The sequence below is a fragment of the Hypomesus transpacificus genome, chromosome 4, assembly GCF_021917145.1.
Source record: "Hypomesus transpacificus isolate Combined female chromosome 4, fHypTra1, whole genome shotgun sequence".
NCBI classification, from domain to species: domain Eukaryota; kingdom Metazoa; phylum Chordata; class Actinopteri; order Osmeriformes; family Osmeridae; genus Hypomesus; species Hypomesus transpacificus.
Window position 1 is genome coordinate 10,886,702 of NC_061063.1, and position 16,388 is coordinate 10,903,089.

The following is a 16,388-nucleotide window of genomic DNA, read 5'->3' on the forward strand; positions in this document are numbered from 1 at the left end:
ATCCCAGCACCCAGTATGACGTGTCCCTCTCTCTCTACTGATGTTTCTGCTCTTCCACTCTTCTCTCCCTGTCTCCCCCCCTTCATCCTCCTATCTCTCTCCCTCTCTCCCTCTCCCTCTCCCTCTCTCCCTCTCCCTCCCTCTCCCTCTCCCTCTCCCTCTCCCGTCTCCCTCCCTACTGACACAGGGCTTTGAGAGTGAGGAGGCAGCAGCTAATATCAAACAGCCCCACATGTTCACCCTCCCATCCGCTGCCCTCAACACCACAGGAGAACTCCTCTGTCTGAACCCGGGGACGAACCGCTGCAAAAGCCCAGATCCGGGTCCTTCTCTGCTGTCTCCCAGGGAGACCCCGATGGGCTGGTTCCAGTAGAGCACTTTGTGATGTTTGCCAACGCTCAAGCTGGGCTTCTTATGAAAGCCAAGCTCCTGATTAACTGTCATATCAACACATGTGTCAGTGTGATCAGCCACTCTGGGTTTAACTGCACTGCCTGTACTTCATTAGCCAATTACATCGCTTCAATTTGTCCTATTAGGGTGTTTGCGACTTGTGCCAGAAGGAAAACGCATTGGAATAGTTGACATGTGCAAGTGGATTATTCTTGATTCAGATGTCATGTTGTACGATGTTAATAAGTCCTGAATATGGTGCAGTCCTGATGCAGAGCAGCTGCAGAACAGGAACCCTCATCGAGCTTCTTTCTTCGACAGACTGGAGGGATTCTGACTCTGACACCTGAGCACGTGAACAGTGCCCCATCAGGGAATCGAACCCAGGGCCACCTTGCCGTGAGGCTTCAGTGTAAGGAAACATTATTATTATCATCATCAAGTCACCAAGATGCTGCTTCATCTCCTCCCTGCAGCCTCCAGTCATCAGAGAGGAGAGAGAGGGACGGACGATGAGAGCTGCCAGAGCTCAGCAGACGACAGGAAGAGCTCTGTACAGGGGTGAGACCAGAGGAAGAGCTCTGTACAGGGGAGAGACCAGAGGCAGAGCTCTGTACAGGGGAGAGACCAGAGGCAGAGCTCTGTACAGGGGAGAGACCAGAGGCAGAGCTCTGTACAGGGGAGAGACCAGAGGAAGAGCTCTGTACAGGGGAGAGACCAGAGGCAGAGCTCTGTACAGGGGAGAGACCAGAGGCAGAGCTCTGTACAGGGGAGAGACCAGAGGAAGAGCTCTGTACAGGGGAGAGACCAGAAGAAGAACTCTGAACAGAGAAGAGAGCAGAGGAAGAACTCTGTACGGGGGAGAGACCAGAAGAAGAACTCTGTACGGGGGAGAGACCAGAGGAAGAGCTCTGTACGGGGGAGAGACCAGAGGAAGAGCTCTGTACGGGGGAGAGACCAGAAGAAGAACTCTGTACAGGGGAGAGACCAGAGACAGAGCTCTGTACAGGGGAGAGACCAGAAGAAGAACTCTGTACAGGGGAGAGACCAGAGGAAGAGCTCTGTACAGGGGAGAGACCAGAGGAAGAGCTCTGTACAGGGGAGAGACCAGAGGAAGAACTCTGTACAGGGGAGAGACCAGAGGAATAACTCTGTACAGGGGAGAGACCAGAGGAAGAGCTCTAAAGTAGAAGGGGGGGACAGGGCGGAGGAGAGGAGATGACTTGGGTGCTACATACTCCAGAGCTGATCTCTCCATAGCCTTCCCCTCCCTCCCTCCCTCCCTCCCTCCCTCCCTCCCTCCCTCCCGTGTGACCGCAGTTCATCTGGTTTTCAGCAGCTCTTATAGGGACCAGATGGACAGCCTCGTCCTCCTCGTCCTCCCTCCCTTCTGGCAGCGCTCCCTTCGACACCCCGTGGACTCAGTCACTCTGCGGTTGCTGGCAGAGCCCGTATCTCCCTGTCAGAGACAGGAGGGGAGCGTGGAGAATACAAGAGCTCTTTCTCTGCCTCCAGCTTCTCTTCATCTCCTATCCAGTCCTGTTCCTCACGCTCTGAGTTCCTCCCGTCTGAGCAGAGCTTAGTGGGGGTGGCACACTGAGCTGACAGTGAAGAGAGGTCAGGTACTAGAACTCACTGATGGAATATTACAGTAAGTGAAACCAACGATCCTGTGAAATGAACCCTGACCTTCAGATCTGGTGCAACAGCACAGAAGGCAAGACCCATCTCTCTCCCTCTCCCTCTCCCTCTCCCTCTCCCTCTCCCTCTCCCTCTCTCTCTCTCTCTCTCTCTCTCTCTCTCTCTCTCTCTCTCTCTCTCTCTCTCTCTCTCTCTCCTGAGGTTGTGGCCCCAGGACTCTGACTGGCAGTAGGCTAGGGGGCTTCCTCTGTTCCTCCTCCTCCCCTCCTCTTCTCCTTCTCCTCCTCCTCTCTCTTTCTCTCTCTTTCTCTCTCTCTCTCTCTCTCTCTCTCTCTCCTCCTCCCATCTCTTTCTCTCTCAACCTCCTCTCCCGCTATCTCTCTCATCCTCCCCATCTCTCTCTCAATCTCTCTCTCTTTCATCTTCCCCCATCTCTCTCATCCTCCCCCTCTCTTTTTCTCCCTCTCTTTTTCCTCCCTCTTCCTCTCATCCACTCTCTCATCATCTCTCTCTCATCCTCCCCCCCTCTCTGTTCTTCCTCCCTCCCTCCCTTTATTTGATACCTTTTCTGTCTCACCCAGAGACACCTCTTCGCCAGGAGATGCTGTGTGTGTGTGTGTGAACGAGTGTGTGTGTGTGTGTGAATGAGTGTGTGTATAAACCATGCTTGGCATTGTGATGGTGTGATGACATACACATTAACACAATCAAACTGTTTCCAGTCACTGGTGCTGTGGAAGAGTGAGTGTGCGAGTGGTGAGTGTGGAAGGGTTGAGTGTGCGAAGGCCTCATTCGTCCGCCTCACTAACACCGACCCCTACAGAAGTGCTCCGCACCATCACAACACAGCTAGTGAACAATAACTAACAAGTCTAACCAACAATTACTGTAAACACAGCTAGCAAACAATAACTAACACATCTTAGCAAACAATAACCGTAAACACAGTCTAGCAAACAATTACTGTGAACATGACTAACGAACAGTACTGTAAACATGTCCAGCGAACAATAACTGTGACACATAGTCGTAGTATTAGCTGTCCTGCCCAGGCTTTTACAAATGAACATAAATAATGATGCAGAATCAGAGTCCTAACGAGGTTCTTTAAAACCCCTAATCTCTGGAGATTTATACCAGCTACTCACACTGAAATATTTACACGGGATGTGGTCTGACTGAGTGTGTGTGGTTATAAATGCGTGTGTGTATAGATGTGTGTGTGTGTGTCTAGATGCGTGTGTATAGATGTGTGTGTGTGTAGATGTGTGTGCGTGTAGATGTGTGTCTAGATGTGTGTGTGTCTAGATGTGTGTGTGTGTGTAGATGTGTGTGCGTGTAGATGTGTGTGTGTGTGTAGATGTGTGTGTGTAGATGTGTGTGTGTGTAGATGTGTGTCTAGATGTGTGTGTGTCTAGATGCGTGTGTCTAGATGTGTGTGTAGATGTGTGTGTGTGTAGATGTGTGTGTGTGTGTAGATGTGTGTGTGTGTAGATGTGTGTCTAGATGTGTGTGTGTCTAGATGTGTGTGTGTGTGTAGATGTGTGTGCGTGTAGATGTGTGTGTGTGTGTAGATGTGTGTGTGTAGATGTGTGTGTGTGTAGATGTGTGTCTAGATGTGTGTGTGTCTAGATGCGTGTGTCTAGATGTGTGTGTGTGTAGATGTGTGTGTGTGTAGATGTGTGTGTGTGTGTGTAGATGTGTGTGTGTGTAGATGTGTGTGTGTGTGTGTGTGTGTGTGTGTAGGAGCTTGGCTCCTGGGTGGGCTGACACACATGCGGCCTGCTGGATTAGGAAGTGGTAGGCCACATATTTTATTACCAAGACGTCTCTACAAGCGCTCGCTCTCCTCCCCCACCCTCCTCCTCCGCCTCCCTGACTCCATCCATCCCTCCATCCAGTCCCATAACACCCGCATCAGGGTACGCTAGATTTATGGCTGCCAAGGGTTTGTCGTTTTTTTTTTGTTAACTCACGCGCCGTAAACCTCATTTCTTGAACAGGCGTGTGCTGCGACCATGTTGGCAGTTTAGCTTCGCTCCTCGTTCTTCATCCCGAGGAGTCGTCATCGCTAGGGATCAGGCCAAGACCCTCAGACGTGAGCTCCTACTTTCAGAATGCTGCTGGGGTTGCCAGGTTTAAATAAAACCCCCTATGGGGTTTCCAGATTTGTATTAACCCCCTATGAGTGAATTGAGTTTAAAACTAGTGTGCAAACAGGGTACCTGGGTGGGGCAGGGTACCTGGGGAGGGCTGGGTGGAGCAGGGTACCTGGCAGTGGAAGATGAACTCTGGAGTGCTCTTCTTGAACTTCATGTTCCAGACCAGCGCCACGCCATCGGGTTCATGAGGGGCATCCTCGTTGTTGTTGTAAGAGGCCACCAAGAGCTCCTGGTACTGGAGAGGGGGGGGGGCGGGGAGGAGGGGGGGAGAGGTGGAGAGGACAAAAGGAGAAAGGGAAGGGGTCAGAGGAGGAGGAGAAGCATATTGTTGGAGAGGTGTTGTGAGGGTAGGCAAGACACACGCACACACACACTCACACACAGGCCCTTACCTGTGGGGACCAGTCAAGACAGGTAATGACTCGATGTTTGGACCAGCGCTCGTCGTAGAACAGTCTGCTCAGAGACAGGCTGGACCCTCCCGGCATGTCCCTGTGGCCAATCAGAAGCAGGGTCAAAGGTTATACGGACATGCAGTCAAACAGGGAGATGGCATTTCAGACTCTCCGACCATTCCACTGTTGTGTTTGATCTTCTGTAGTTGTTCCTCCTCTACAGGAGCAGAGAGGGGTTAGCTGCACAGACAGGAAGGCTCCGCTCACAACCTTTCTCACTACAAAACAAAATGGCCACCGCTCCACAGTCACATGACCGGAGAGTGACATCACCAGGGAGGCATGCCTTTGAAGAACAAAGAGGTTCTGATGTCCTAAATAACAGGACAGAGATGAGTCACACACAGACTTGACACACACACTCACAGGAATGCAGGGTTCACACAGTCACAAAAATGCATGCGCATGCACACCCATGCAGGACGATGAACACACACACACAGAAGGATGACCACGCACACACACACACACACACAGAAGGATGACCACGCACACACACACTCGTACCCCTCCTTGTCCTCCAGGTCTCTGCCGCTGTAGTCAAAGAAGATGTTGGCGTCCTCGGCCAGTGCTCGCTCCATAACCCTGCTGCTGCTGTCCAGGAAGCTCAGGAACTCTGACGAGAGCAACAGCTGCTGCTTCTCCTCATCTGTCAGCTCCCTGGGACCTGACACACACACACACACGTACACACACACGTACACACACTTGTGATACTTCATGTCACTGTTCTCCAAGAACCATTATACCAGACTAGAGAACCCCTTAGAGAACGCTTCTACCTGCCCAGAGTTCAGGAGACACCCAGCTGAGACACCCAGCTCTGAGACACTCAGCTCTGAGACACCCAGCTCTGAGACACCCAGCTCTGAGACACCCAGCTCTGAGACACCCAGCTCTGAGACACCCAGCTCTGAGACACCCAGCTCTGAGACACCCAGCTCTGAGACACCCAGCTCTGAGACACCCAGGTCTGTGACTCTGGCTGCAGGAAGAAGAACAACAACATGAAACTGCACCAAACAGAAGAACCTGATTCACCAGACTTTCCTGATTACCAGGAGGCCACAGCGAGATGCACGGTTTTGATGTTGCTGTCGTCCCCGACTTCGCTGTCACCCCCGCCCCCACCCCATCCCGCCCCACCCTCCCTCTCTCCCTTCCTCCCTCCCTCCCGCCCTCCCTCTCTCCCTCCCTCGGCCAATTAGAGGCTCCGGCCTTTGATCTCTGCCACTTGATTCGTAGAGACCTTTCTTCTTGAGGAATCATGAGAAGACACAAAGGGGCTGATCAAAGACAAGGAGCAGAGAGAGGGGGAGAGAGACTTTGTCAATATGAGTGTGTGAGTGAGTGAGTGAGTGTGTGTGTGTGTGTGTAAGTGCATCCATGTTGAGTTTAATCCAGGCAGCCTCTAACAACAGCTCCCCCTAGCCCCCCCCCCTCCACCCCCCTCCACCTCCCCAGAAGTTATTCCTCTCTCCACAAAGCCCCCTCTCTCTGCCCCCCTTTGAAGGCCTGTCTGAGAAGGTCAAGTGTTGTAATCAGGTCTGACCCCCAGGCCCGGCTGATAAGCTGCCCCAGCCGGCCGGCCGGCGGCTGGGGTCACACGCGAGCACTGGCCCTGGCCACTCCCCCTGACAGGCTCACTGGCCACGCCCCCTGACAGGCTCACTGGCCACGCCCCCTGACAGGCTCACTGGCCACTCCCCCTGACAGGCTCACTGGCCACGCCCCCTGACAGGCTCACTGGCCACTCCCCCTGACAGGCTCACTGGCCACGCCCCTGACAGGCTCACTGGCCACGCCCCCTGACAGGCTCACTGGCCACGCCCCTGACAGGCTCACTGGCCACGCCCCTGACAGGCTCACTGGCCACGCCCCCTGAGAGGCTCACTGGCCACGCCCCCTGACAGGCTCACTGGCCACGCCCCCTGACAGGCTCACTGGCCACGCCCCCTGACAGGCTCACTGGCCACGCCCCTGACAGACTGGCCTCAGAGTGCTGGAGGGGAGGGGTGGATACCATTTTAAAAAGCACTCCTTCTATCCAGTAAGTTCTGATGTGAGGTTGATTGTGTTGCGGGGGGAGGGGGTTGGTTGTGTCATATTTGGACTGGATGTAAACAGGAAGTTGCTGATGTTTGAGATGCAGTGGTGAGGAGGGTTCTTACCTTGCCTGGTCTCCTGGCTGTCTTCCTCCTGCTGGGGAAGCACAGGCTCCGGCCCCGCCTTCACCTCCGCAGCCTCTTCATCGTCCTCTTCCTCCTCTGCTGAGGGAGGGCATGATGATCAGCAGATGTACCGCCCCCCCACCGCTTCCCCTCTCTCCCCTAATCATTCCCAGGTACACCTGACTGACATTCAGGGCTGAAGCACGGATGGGCCTCCCACACACACACACACACACACACACACATAAAGCTCACACACACACACACACACAAACAAATGTTTTTTTCCATCCCAGCCCTCCAGGTTCTCCCTCATGTCCAGCAGCTGACCAACAGGAGACCACGCCTGGTCCATCACCATGACAACCACATGGACCGCACCTGCAGCTCATCAGACAGGAAGTCCACACACACACACACACACACACACACACACAGCAGGAAGTGGGTCTGAGTAGCGTACACACTCTCTGCTCTGTCTCTCCTCTGACCCCCCCTTACCCTCTCCCACCCCCCCTCCCCCCCAGAGCACCAACACAGACCCCCGCACCCTCAGCTGCCCCCCAAACCTGACCCTGCAATTACCCTCGCCCCTTCCCCGGGGGGGCGGGGGGCAGGGGGGGGCCACAGACACCTGCTTCATGTATGCATGTGTGTCAGCCTGTTCACCCTCCCCCCCCCCCCCCCCCCAGCGCTCCAGGCCATGTGTTGCTAACCCGCTCCGCCCCCTCCCCCCCCCCCCCCCCCCATCGCCCCTGGCAACAGATGGTAAGAGACGGGCCTCTCCTTCACACCATGCTGACACCTGTGTCTGCCAACGCGCCAACACACACACACACTCTCTCTGCACACACACACACTCCGCATGCTCACACACACTCTCTGTGCACACACACACTCCGCATGCTCACACACACTCTCTGCACACACACACACTCCGCATGCTCACACACTCTCTCTGCACACACACACACTCCGCATGCTCACACACACTCTCTGTGCACACACACACTCCGCATGCTCACACACTCTCTCTGAACACACACACACTCCGCATGCTCACACACACTCTCTGTGCACACACACGCGATCCTCAGGGGGCTGGTGTGGGTGGTGACCCTGGTAGCAGGGGTTAACTGGCCGGGGTCGTCTTGACAGTGGGCACCCAGTTCACCGGAGGAAGTGACTCCATCACGCCAGACGTGTCAACGTTTCACACACACACACACACACACACACACACACAGAACAGTGTGTGTGTTTGTGTATTACGGCCCGAGGCCATGTTACAATCACAGGCTGAAGGGCCTTGCTGGTGGAATACTTTACAGTCCACATACTGGACTGAACACTTTAACAGCATTAGGACACATTAAAAAGTACTATGACGTAGCTTTAGATTGTTGTAAACAAATCCACTACTGTCCACTTCTCTCAACCTGTACTGCTGTTTGTAAAAACAACATGAACATCAGCAGGTGAAGGGAAGATCCAGAGATGGGCAGAAGCTTATTACTGTTGATTTTCAACTGCTCAGTCATATAGCCACACACACACACACACACACACGCAGACACACACACACCAGTGAGCCAGACCTCAATAACCCAGCACGGAGTCCAGAGATCTAGACAGGCTGACAGCCAGACATCACAGGAAGACAGGCTAGCCTCTCTCCCAGCCTCTCTCCCAGCCTCTCTCGAACACAGCCTCTAGCCTCTCTCCCTAACCAGCTTTCCTTCCTCTTCATTCCATGTGTTGTACCACTGAAAACAGGAGAGTCTTAACCCAGCACCACACACCCACACCCCCCCTTCCCACACATACACACTTACACCCCCCCCCCCCCCTCCCCACACACATTTACACACACATCCACCCACCCCCCCCCCCCCTCCCCCCCACACACACACACACCCACAGGAGGGGGGACAGAGACAGTCCCTGGCCATATCTAGTGCTCCAGCGTGGTCTGACCCTGTGTGACCAGGACCGTGGTGTGAGCCTGTGGTCTGAAGAGACCCCAGAGACAGGGTGTTGAGGAGCGGTCTCTCTGACAGCTCTCCACCACAGGCGACCGGAGGAGGACAGATTCAGGGCTTTGGGCTCCCTCCCAACTCTGGGAGGAGTTCCATGTGCAGATCCATCAGGATTGTTGCCAGAGGGATCCAGCATCAAAAAAATCCCATCAGTGACAATGTGGCAGATCCTGGCTGGATGAAACTGGATTTCCTTGAGCTCTGACCTGCTGAGAGAAGGTGCATGAAGAGGATGTTGATGTATCATGGTGTGCCTCAGGGTTTCCTTCCTCATCTCATCTCACATCTCAATCTCCCTCTCACCTGTGCGTAGGCTCAGGTGTGTGTGTGTGACTGGCATATCTGTGTGTGTGTCCCTATCTCCTGTGTTTCCACCTCATTTCAGTGAAACCCCTAACCCTGACCCCATCCTTTCTCTTGCAGATAACGCTTAATACAAGGCCTAGCCCCAGGGAGACACATTAACCAGGACATGGCCGCCGGCGTTGCTAGCAGGGAAGCTAGCTCTGAGGAAACTATTCCCGCGGGGGGAGGGAGGACGCGGGGGGGGGGGGGGGGTCTCTGGTTGAGCTAGGCTAGCTCACCTCACACACAGCAGAGGTCCAGCTAAGCTACACCACGCTGCCCGTCTCAGCCAGAGCAGCTATTACTAAGCCCGCCGCCGAGTTAATTACCTGCTAATCGTTTGACAGGAGAGAAAGGTGATGGTGGGGGGCGTTGTTAGCTGTGAGTGTGCGACGTAGCGACACTACAAAGAATGATCTCTGTGTGTGTGTGTGTGTGTGTGTGTGAGCAGAGCTAGCCAAACCAGGACAAACAGAGAGATGAAGCAGCGCTGCTAAGTGGTACGTAAGTGTATCTTAGAAGACTGGATTTCTGTACACACTGTGGCCAGCATGGCTTAGACAATGCATTTGTCGCTAAGTCCTGCGTAGCTTAGCTGCTAGGCTACATGTGGAGTCAATTGCTTTTGTATCAGACGCTGACAGACTGTGTGAGTTTACCATGTTGTGCTAAGCCACCGACAGTAGTAGAGCAGTAGCATGGCATTAATCCCCTAGGATGTGCTCCACCCAGTAGCTGGTGGAGTTCAAAGAGACAAATTTCTCTTGAACATCAGTGAGCGTTTAGCTTAGCGTGCTAAAATATGCTAGCCCCCGTGCTTCACGGCCAGGGTTATGAGAGTGGAGGTTTGGTGTGTGTGTGTCTGTGACCTGGAGGGGTTCCAGAAGAGTGTTCGAAGATGTGCCAACACAGGGAGAGAGCCCTCTCCACACACACACACACACGATGGCACAAGGCCTACTCTTCTTATTGGGCCAAGCTGTCAAACCTGTGGTGACTCTGGAGTATGGAGCTGATTAAACAACTACACTAAGTCACACGCACACACACACACACACAATCACACGTCACAAACAAACACATTCCTAAAACCTGACAAGGAGTTTCTACAGAAAGCATGACAGCCAGCCAGTAAACAGACAATGAGAGAATGGAGTGCGAGGCACAAACACACACACGCACACACACTTTTGCGGGGATTTTCAGAGGTTGAGAAGTGTGTCGACCACAACACAGGCACAATGCTGAGGAGGAGGAGGATACTAGCACATGAAAGGTTCCTCTAATGTGGCTCTGGCACGACACACACACAAACACACAGACACACACACACACCTACAGCTCTGACTGAGACAAACACTGACTATCCAACACACTCCCACACACCTGGGGGGGGGGGGGGGTGTAGTGAGCTGGATTATGAATCAGCGGCACGCCATTAAAACCTTATCATCATGGGGATGCCCTGGTGGTTCAGGAGGTAGGGAAAGGACCGTACAAGCCTAGGATGGTAGCATAGGATGGTAACTTGGTAGCCTAGCATGGAAACCTTGCATTGTAGCCTGCCATGGAAGCCTAGGATGGTAGCCTAACATAATAGCCTAGCATTATACCCTAGCATGGAAACCTTGCATTGTCGCCTGCCATGGAAGCCTAGGATGGTAGCCTAACATAATAGCCTAGCATTATACCCTAACATGGTAACCTAGCATTGTAGCCTAGCATGGTAATATACCCTGGATGGGCTGCTGTTCCTTGCTACCAGGAGCATGTGTTAGCAGGCAGAATGGGACCTCTCTGGACACTGGGAGCGTTCAGTGGGAAGAGATCAAACTGGGATCCCTTCTTCTTGGGGGAGATAACATTCTTTGCTGTGCTTGTAAGCTTTTTAGGAAATTCTTTGAGGAATGAAAGGTCTTGTCAGATTGGCTGAATGGAGGTGTGGTGGGGAGGGCTAGATGCTGGTTGGAGGTCTGGGTGGAGAGGGTTACGGTGGGGAGGTCTGGGTGGAGAGGGTTACGGTGGGGAGGTCTGGGTGGAGAGGGTTAGGGTGGGGAGGTCTGGGTGGAGGATGATGGGGAGGTTTCTACAGACCCTCATCAGGTGGAGATTCATTTACATTTTAAACTAATAATACAATCACAGAAACACCCAGACACACACACACATCCTTAGGAGTCTACACTAAAGCTATACTGCAACCCTAGGCCCCAGACCCCAGGCCCCAGACCCCAGGCCCCAGACTGTGGGTTTGTGGGGTGGGGTGTTGGATGTGTGTGTGTGCCCCTGGTAGGGTGACCCTGGCACACACCCAGAACCACATCTTTAAAGAAGCCATCACGCCACACCGCACTGCTCAGAAGCAGCCGAGACTCATGATTAAAACTCATGACTTCAAACTTTCCAGCACTCTTTCTCTCAAACCTCCCTCCCCTCCTCCCCCTACCTCCCTCCTGCCCCTACCTCCCGTAACCTTCCTCTTCCCCTCCCTCCCCTCCTCCCCCTACCTCCCCTCCTCCCCCTACCTCCCTATTCCCCTACCTCTCCCCTAACTTACCTCTCCTACCTCCCTCCCCTCCCCCCCTCCCTCCCCTCCCCATACTGTTTGGACATAAGAAAGACATCTAAAGACGTTATATGTCCACATATTTCCCCTATAACCCCCTACACACACACACGCACACATTTATCAGACTATGCACTGTAATTGTTAGATCATTGATAATACAGTCTAATCCTGGTTAGCGTGTTCATTCTCAGTCAGAGGCTGTGTTGTCGATGTGGTTAGAGTGCCCCCTGATGGTCAACACTGGAACGACCGCACAGCACCAACCACCAAGTTCTGACGTTTCACATCAGCTAGCTGTTAAGTTATAAAAACAGATCAATGAACTTGAACATAAAAACTACATTAAGGGCAAATGTGTTAATTTTATAGTCTTATAATTACATTCCGTGAGAGGGTTGTAGAGAGAGAAAGAGAGAGGGTGAGAGAAAGAGAAAGAAGGGGGGAGAGAGGGAGAACGAGAGAGGGACAGAGAACGAGAGCGAGAGATGGACAGAGAGAGGAAGAGAGAGGGGGGGGGGGGGGGGGAGGGGGAGCAAGAGAGGGACAGAGAGGGGGAGCGAGAGAGAGAGGGGAGAGAGAGGGGGAGCGAGAGAGAGAGGGAGCGGAGAGAGAAGGGGAGTGAGAGAGGGGGACAGAGAGAGGGAGAGAGAGAGAGAGGGAGGGTAGAGAGGGGGAGCGAGGGAGGGACAGAAAGAGAGAGGGGGGGAGAGAGAGACAGGGAAACACACACAGATGATTGCAATTTTCCCCTTTGACCACCGTATAATCTGATACATGACACTCCACTCTGCCCTGACAGACACATTCCTGTCCTCTGGTCTCAGTTCAGACTGGTCTGGTCTGGTCTCAGTTCAGACTGGACTGGTCTGGGTCAATAGAAGCCATGCTGGATCCTCTAAGTCACTCTGAAACAGTGTCTCAGTGGTAAAACCCAAACCCTTCCTCCCTCTCCCCCTCTCCATCCCTCCCTCCCTGCCTCCACTCCTCCCTGCCTCCACTCCTCCCTGCCTCCACTCCTCCCTGCCTCCACTCCTCCCTGCCTCCACTCCTCCCTGCCTCCACTCCTCCCTGCCTCCACTCCTCCCTGCCTCCACTCCTCCCTGCCTCCACTCCTCCCTGCCTCCACTCCTCCCTGCCTCCACTCCTCCCTGCCTCCACTCCTCCCTGCCTCCACTCCTCCCTGCCTCCACTCCTCCCTGCCTCCACTCCTCCCTGCCTCCACTCCTCCCTGCCTCCACTCCTCCTTGCCTCCACTCCTCCCTGCCTCCACTCCTCCCTGCCTCCACTCCTCCCTGCCTCCACTCCTCCCTGCCTCCACTCCTCCCTGCCTCCACTCCTCCCTGCCTCCACTCCTCCCTGCCTCCACTCCTCCCTGCCTCCACTCCTCCCTGCCTCCACTCCTCCCTGCCTCCACTCCTCCCTGCCTCCACTCCTCCCTGCCTCCACTCCTCCCTGCCTCCACTCCTCCCTGCCTCCAGGGGTTAGTCCTCAGCTAGTCCTGCTGCTCTGTGCTGCTGCTCACCTTTGGCTTGGAGAACACCGACACCTTGTGTTGAACTTTCTGTCAGAGCTGGAACAACACGGCCAGGACAAGCTCTTCCATATGTGGACACACACACACAGTCTCACACACACAGTCTCACACACACCCACACACACACTCTGTTTCACACACACACACACAGACACGCACTCTGTCTCACACACACACACAGACACGCACACACATGCACTCTCAGAGACATGTACACACACAACTTCTCTCTCACACACACACACCTCTGAGGATGGCGCAGAGACCACTTGCTGAAGTGAAAGGAGGTAGTTGTGTTCTTACACACGGTCACACAGTACACACGCAATCTTCCAGCTAGGCCACGCTGTGCTGATGCTGTGAGGTCTAACTGGACGCACACACACAGACATAAACACACAGACACACTCGCACAGTCTGTGTGGTATAGATTTTTCATCCTCCATCCTTGACCCCAAGGTCACTGATCTCTCTCTCTCTCTCTCTGTCTCTCTCTGTCTCTCTCTGTCTCGCTCTGTCTCGCTCTGTCTCTCTGTCTCTCTCTGTCTCTCTCTGTCTCTCTCTGTCTCTCTCTGTCTCTCTCGCCCGTCTCCTCGACGCTTCCAGAGCTGAAATGGACCCAGTCTGAATGCTGATATGACAACATCAGTGTTCTAAGCAGACACTTCATAAGCTCAGCTAAAGGTGATAAACTTGCCCTCAGTAGCAGAAACGTGCAGAGTTCTACACCCATCAGCCCATCCCCGTCAAACTATGTCTCAGCTGTGTGGTAGCGGTTACAACTCAACTCCACAGTTAATTTTCAAATTGGTCTCAATGTGTTTGCCAGTGGCCAGAATCATTTCGCAATTTACAGTTTGGTTTCTTCAGAGCTCCATTACGGAGGGAGGAGGGTCCGTCGCTCTCCGCAAATCAGCCGCTTCTAATTAGGACGCAATTACCAGAGCAGCACCAGCCAAACTGTCAGATATGAAAGGTGAATCACACACACACACACACCCTTAGAAACTAATGGTCCAGAAAAATGCTGAAGCGAGAAAGACGGAAAACACTTAGACACTAAGCTAACACACACACACACTCACACACACACACAGTCTCAGGGTTGAGCCATGTGAACTTGTGACCTTCATCATGGTGTTTTCCAGACTAGTAACTGTTCATGTCGTATTGTGGTCCACTGCTTTCATATCACAACTGCAGTAAACTAGCCCCTTCACTGTCTTAGGTTACCCCTCCACCTCTCTCTTTCCCTTTCTCACTCTCCCCCACTCTCTGTCTACCTCTTTCTCTCTCTCCTTCTCCCCCACTCTCTCTCTCCCTATTTACCCCTCTCTTTCCCTCTCTTCCCCCCTGTCCTGCCCTCTCCATGGTCCATTACAGACTCTGAAGAGAACTGGGCTGAGTTTTGACCCGTCCCAACCTCAGTTTCTCAAACAAAAACAGCTAGCAGGGTTTCTGTTCCCGATTCAGAGGAAACACACACACACACACACACAGACACACGTACACACACACAGACACACACACACAGACACACGTACACACACACACACACACAGACACACACACACACACACACACACACACACACACGTACACACACAGACACACGTACACACACACACAGACACACACACACACACACATAAACAGACTCTCACACACGGGGACACACCACAAGCCTGCTCTTTCATAGCCAATCAGTGGATGGAGACAACCCTGTAATGTGATTGAGAAACACAATGGCACTTATGATGGCCAATCACCGCGGCGACGGGAACCTGGACACACACAATCATTATGGACCCGAACGCTCTCGGAAATGAAAAGCTCATGGCATTAACTGCTGTAATAAATGAGTCACACACCCTGGGAACTGTCTCAACACACACACACACACCAAGACGAACCTCTGGGAAAGACGCAGGTCAAGGGTTCAAGTTGATGACCGAGCCTGGTAGAATCCCTGAGTCATGTAGAAGCCTCTAACATGATTACTGTGAGACAAGACGTCAACATCCTGTCACACGCACACACACCATTTCCTAGTCACATGGTTCCTACACAGGAAACAGGAGGGAACACAGAAGTCCACTTAAACAGCCACTAGCCCTCTACGTGCACTGTGCACCTGTGGGGATATGAACTCCTCCCTGTACTGAACACACACACACACCTGGATACACCCAGAACCAATCAGAGAGAGAGGAAGTGGAGGGCTGTGTAAGTTCACCAATCACAGAGAGAGGAAGTGGAGGGCCTGTGTAAGTTCACCAATCAGAGAGAGAGGAAGTAGAGGGCTGTTTAGGTTCACCAATCAGAGAGAGAGGAAGTAGAGTGCTGTTTAGGTTCACCAATCAGAGAGAAGAATTCCTGGAGGCCTGAAAAAACACGCTCCCCTAGGAGCAACAGCAGGTGGCCACACACAGACACACACACACACACTATATATATATCTCTCTCTCACACACACACACACTCCACTGCTAGGGTTCCATGAGGCCAGGGTCAGCTCCCTGCAGACCACCTGCACAATATCACAGATGTCTGCACATATGTAAACACCCACCCACACACACACACACACGTCAAGATCAGACACTTTAGAGGGTGAAAATGCAAACACACACACCTCAAAGTGGCCCCTGGATTATCGCAAAAGAGTCGAGAGGCCAAAAACAAACAAAACTGCATGTAGCGACCATCGCTAGGGGCAACGGCCAATCAAAGGGCCTGTCAGCATCCGTGCACTGGCTGGATAAATGACTCCACCTCTGACAGGAAACCCCAAACAGCCATTTGAATTCTGATCAGGCTTCCAGGAAGTGGAGGGAATAGAAACCCATCAGTTATAATGACAGGAAGTCTGGGTTCACATGGCAACCAGCTGTTACCCACCCCTGGATCAAGAGAGGAAGGTGGTACTGGTGGTGTGTGTCTGGGGGTGCGTGTGTGTGTCTGTGTGTGTGTGTGGGGGTCTCCATTAGTCTCACAGACTGGTGCGGTTGACCAGTGCTGCACCAGCATGCAGACGTCCAGTGAGCTGAAGGTCCACCAGAAGTGTTCTGCTAGTTCT

The 16,388-nt window shown here is 53.3% G+C and overlaps 1 protein-coding gene across 1 annotated transcript in view; it reads right to left on the reverse strand.

Annotated features, from left to right (window-relative positions):
- LOC124467590 (cytoplasmic dynein 1 intermediate chain 1) overlaps positions 1–16,388 on the reverse strand; it is a 36,497-nt gene that overhangs the window by 13,079 nt on the left and 7,030 nt on the right. The window contains exons 8-11 of the mRNA XM_047019914.1: positions 6,823–6,918; positions 5,159–5,318; positions 4,589–4,688; positions 4,306–4,431 (exon numbers count right to left, since the gene is read on the reverse strand). Of these exons, the coding sequence (XP_046875870.1) occupies positions 4,306–4,431; positions 4,589–4,688; positions 5,159–5,318; positions 6,823–6,918 (482 nt within the window). The remainder of the gene's footprint in view (positions 1–4,305; positions 4,432–4,588; positions 4,689–5,158; positions 5,319–6,822; positions 6,919–16,388) is intronic.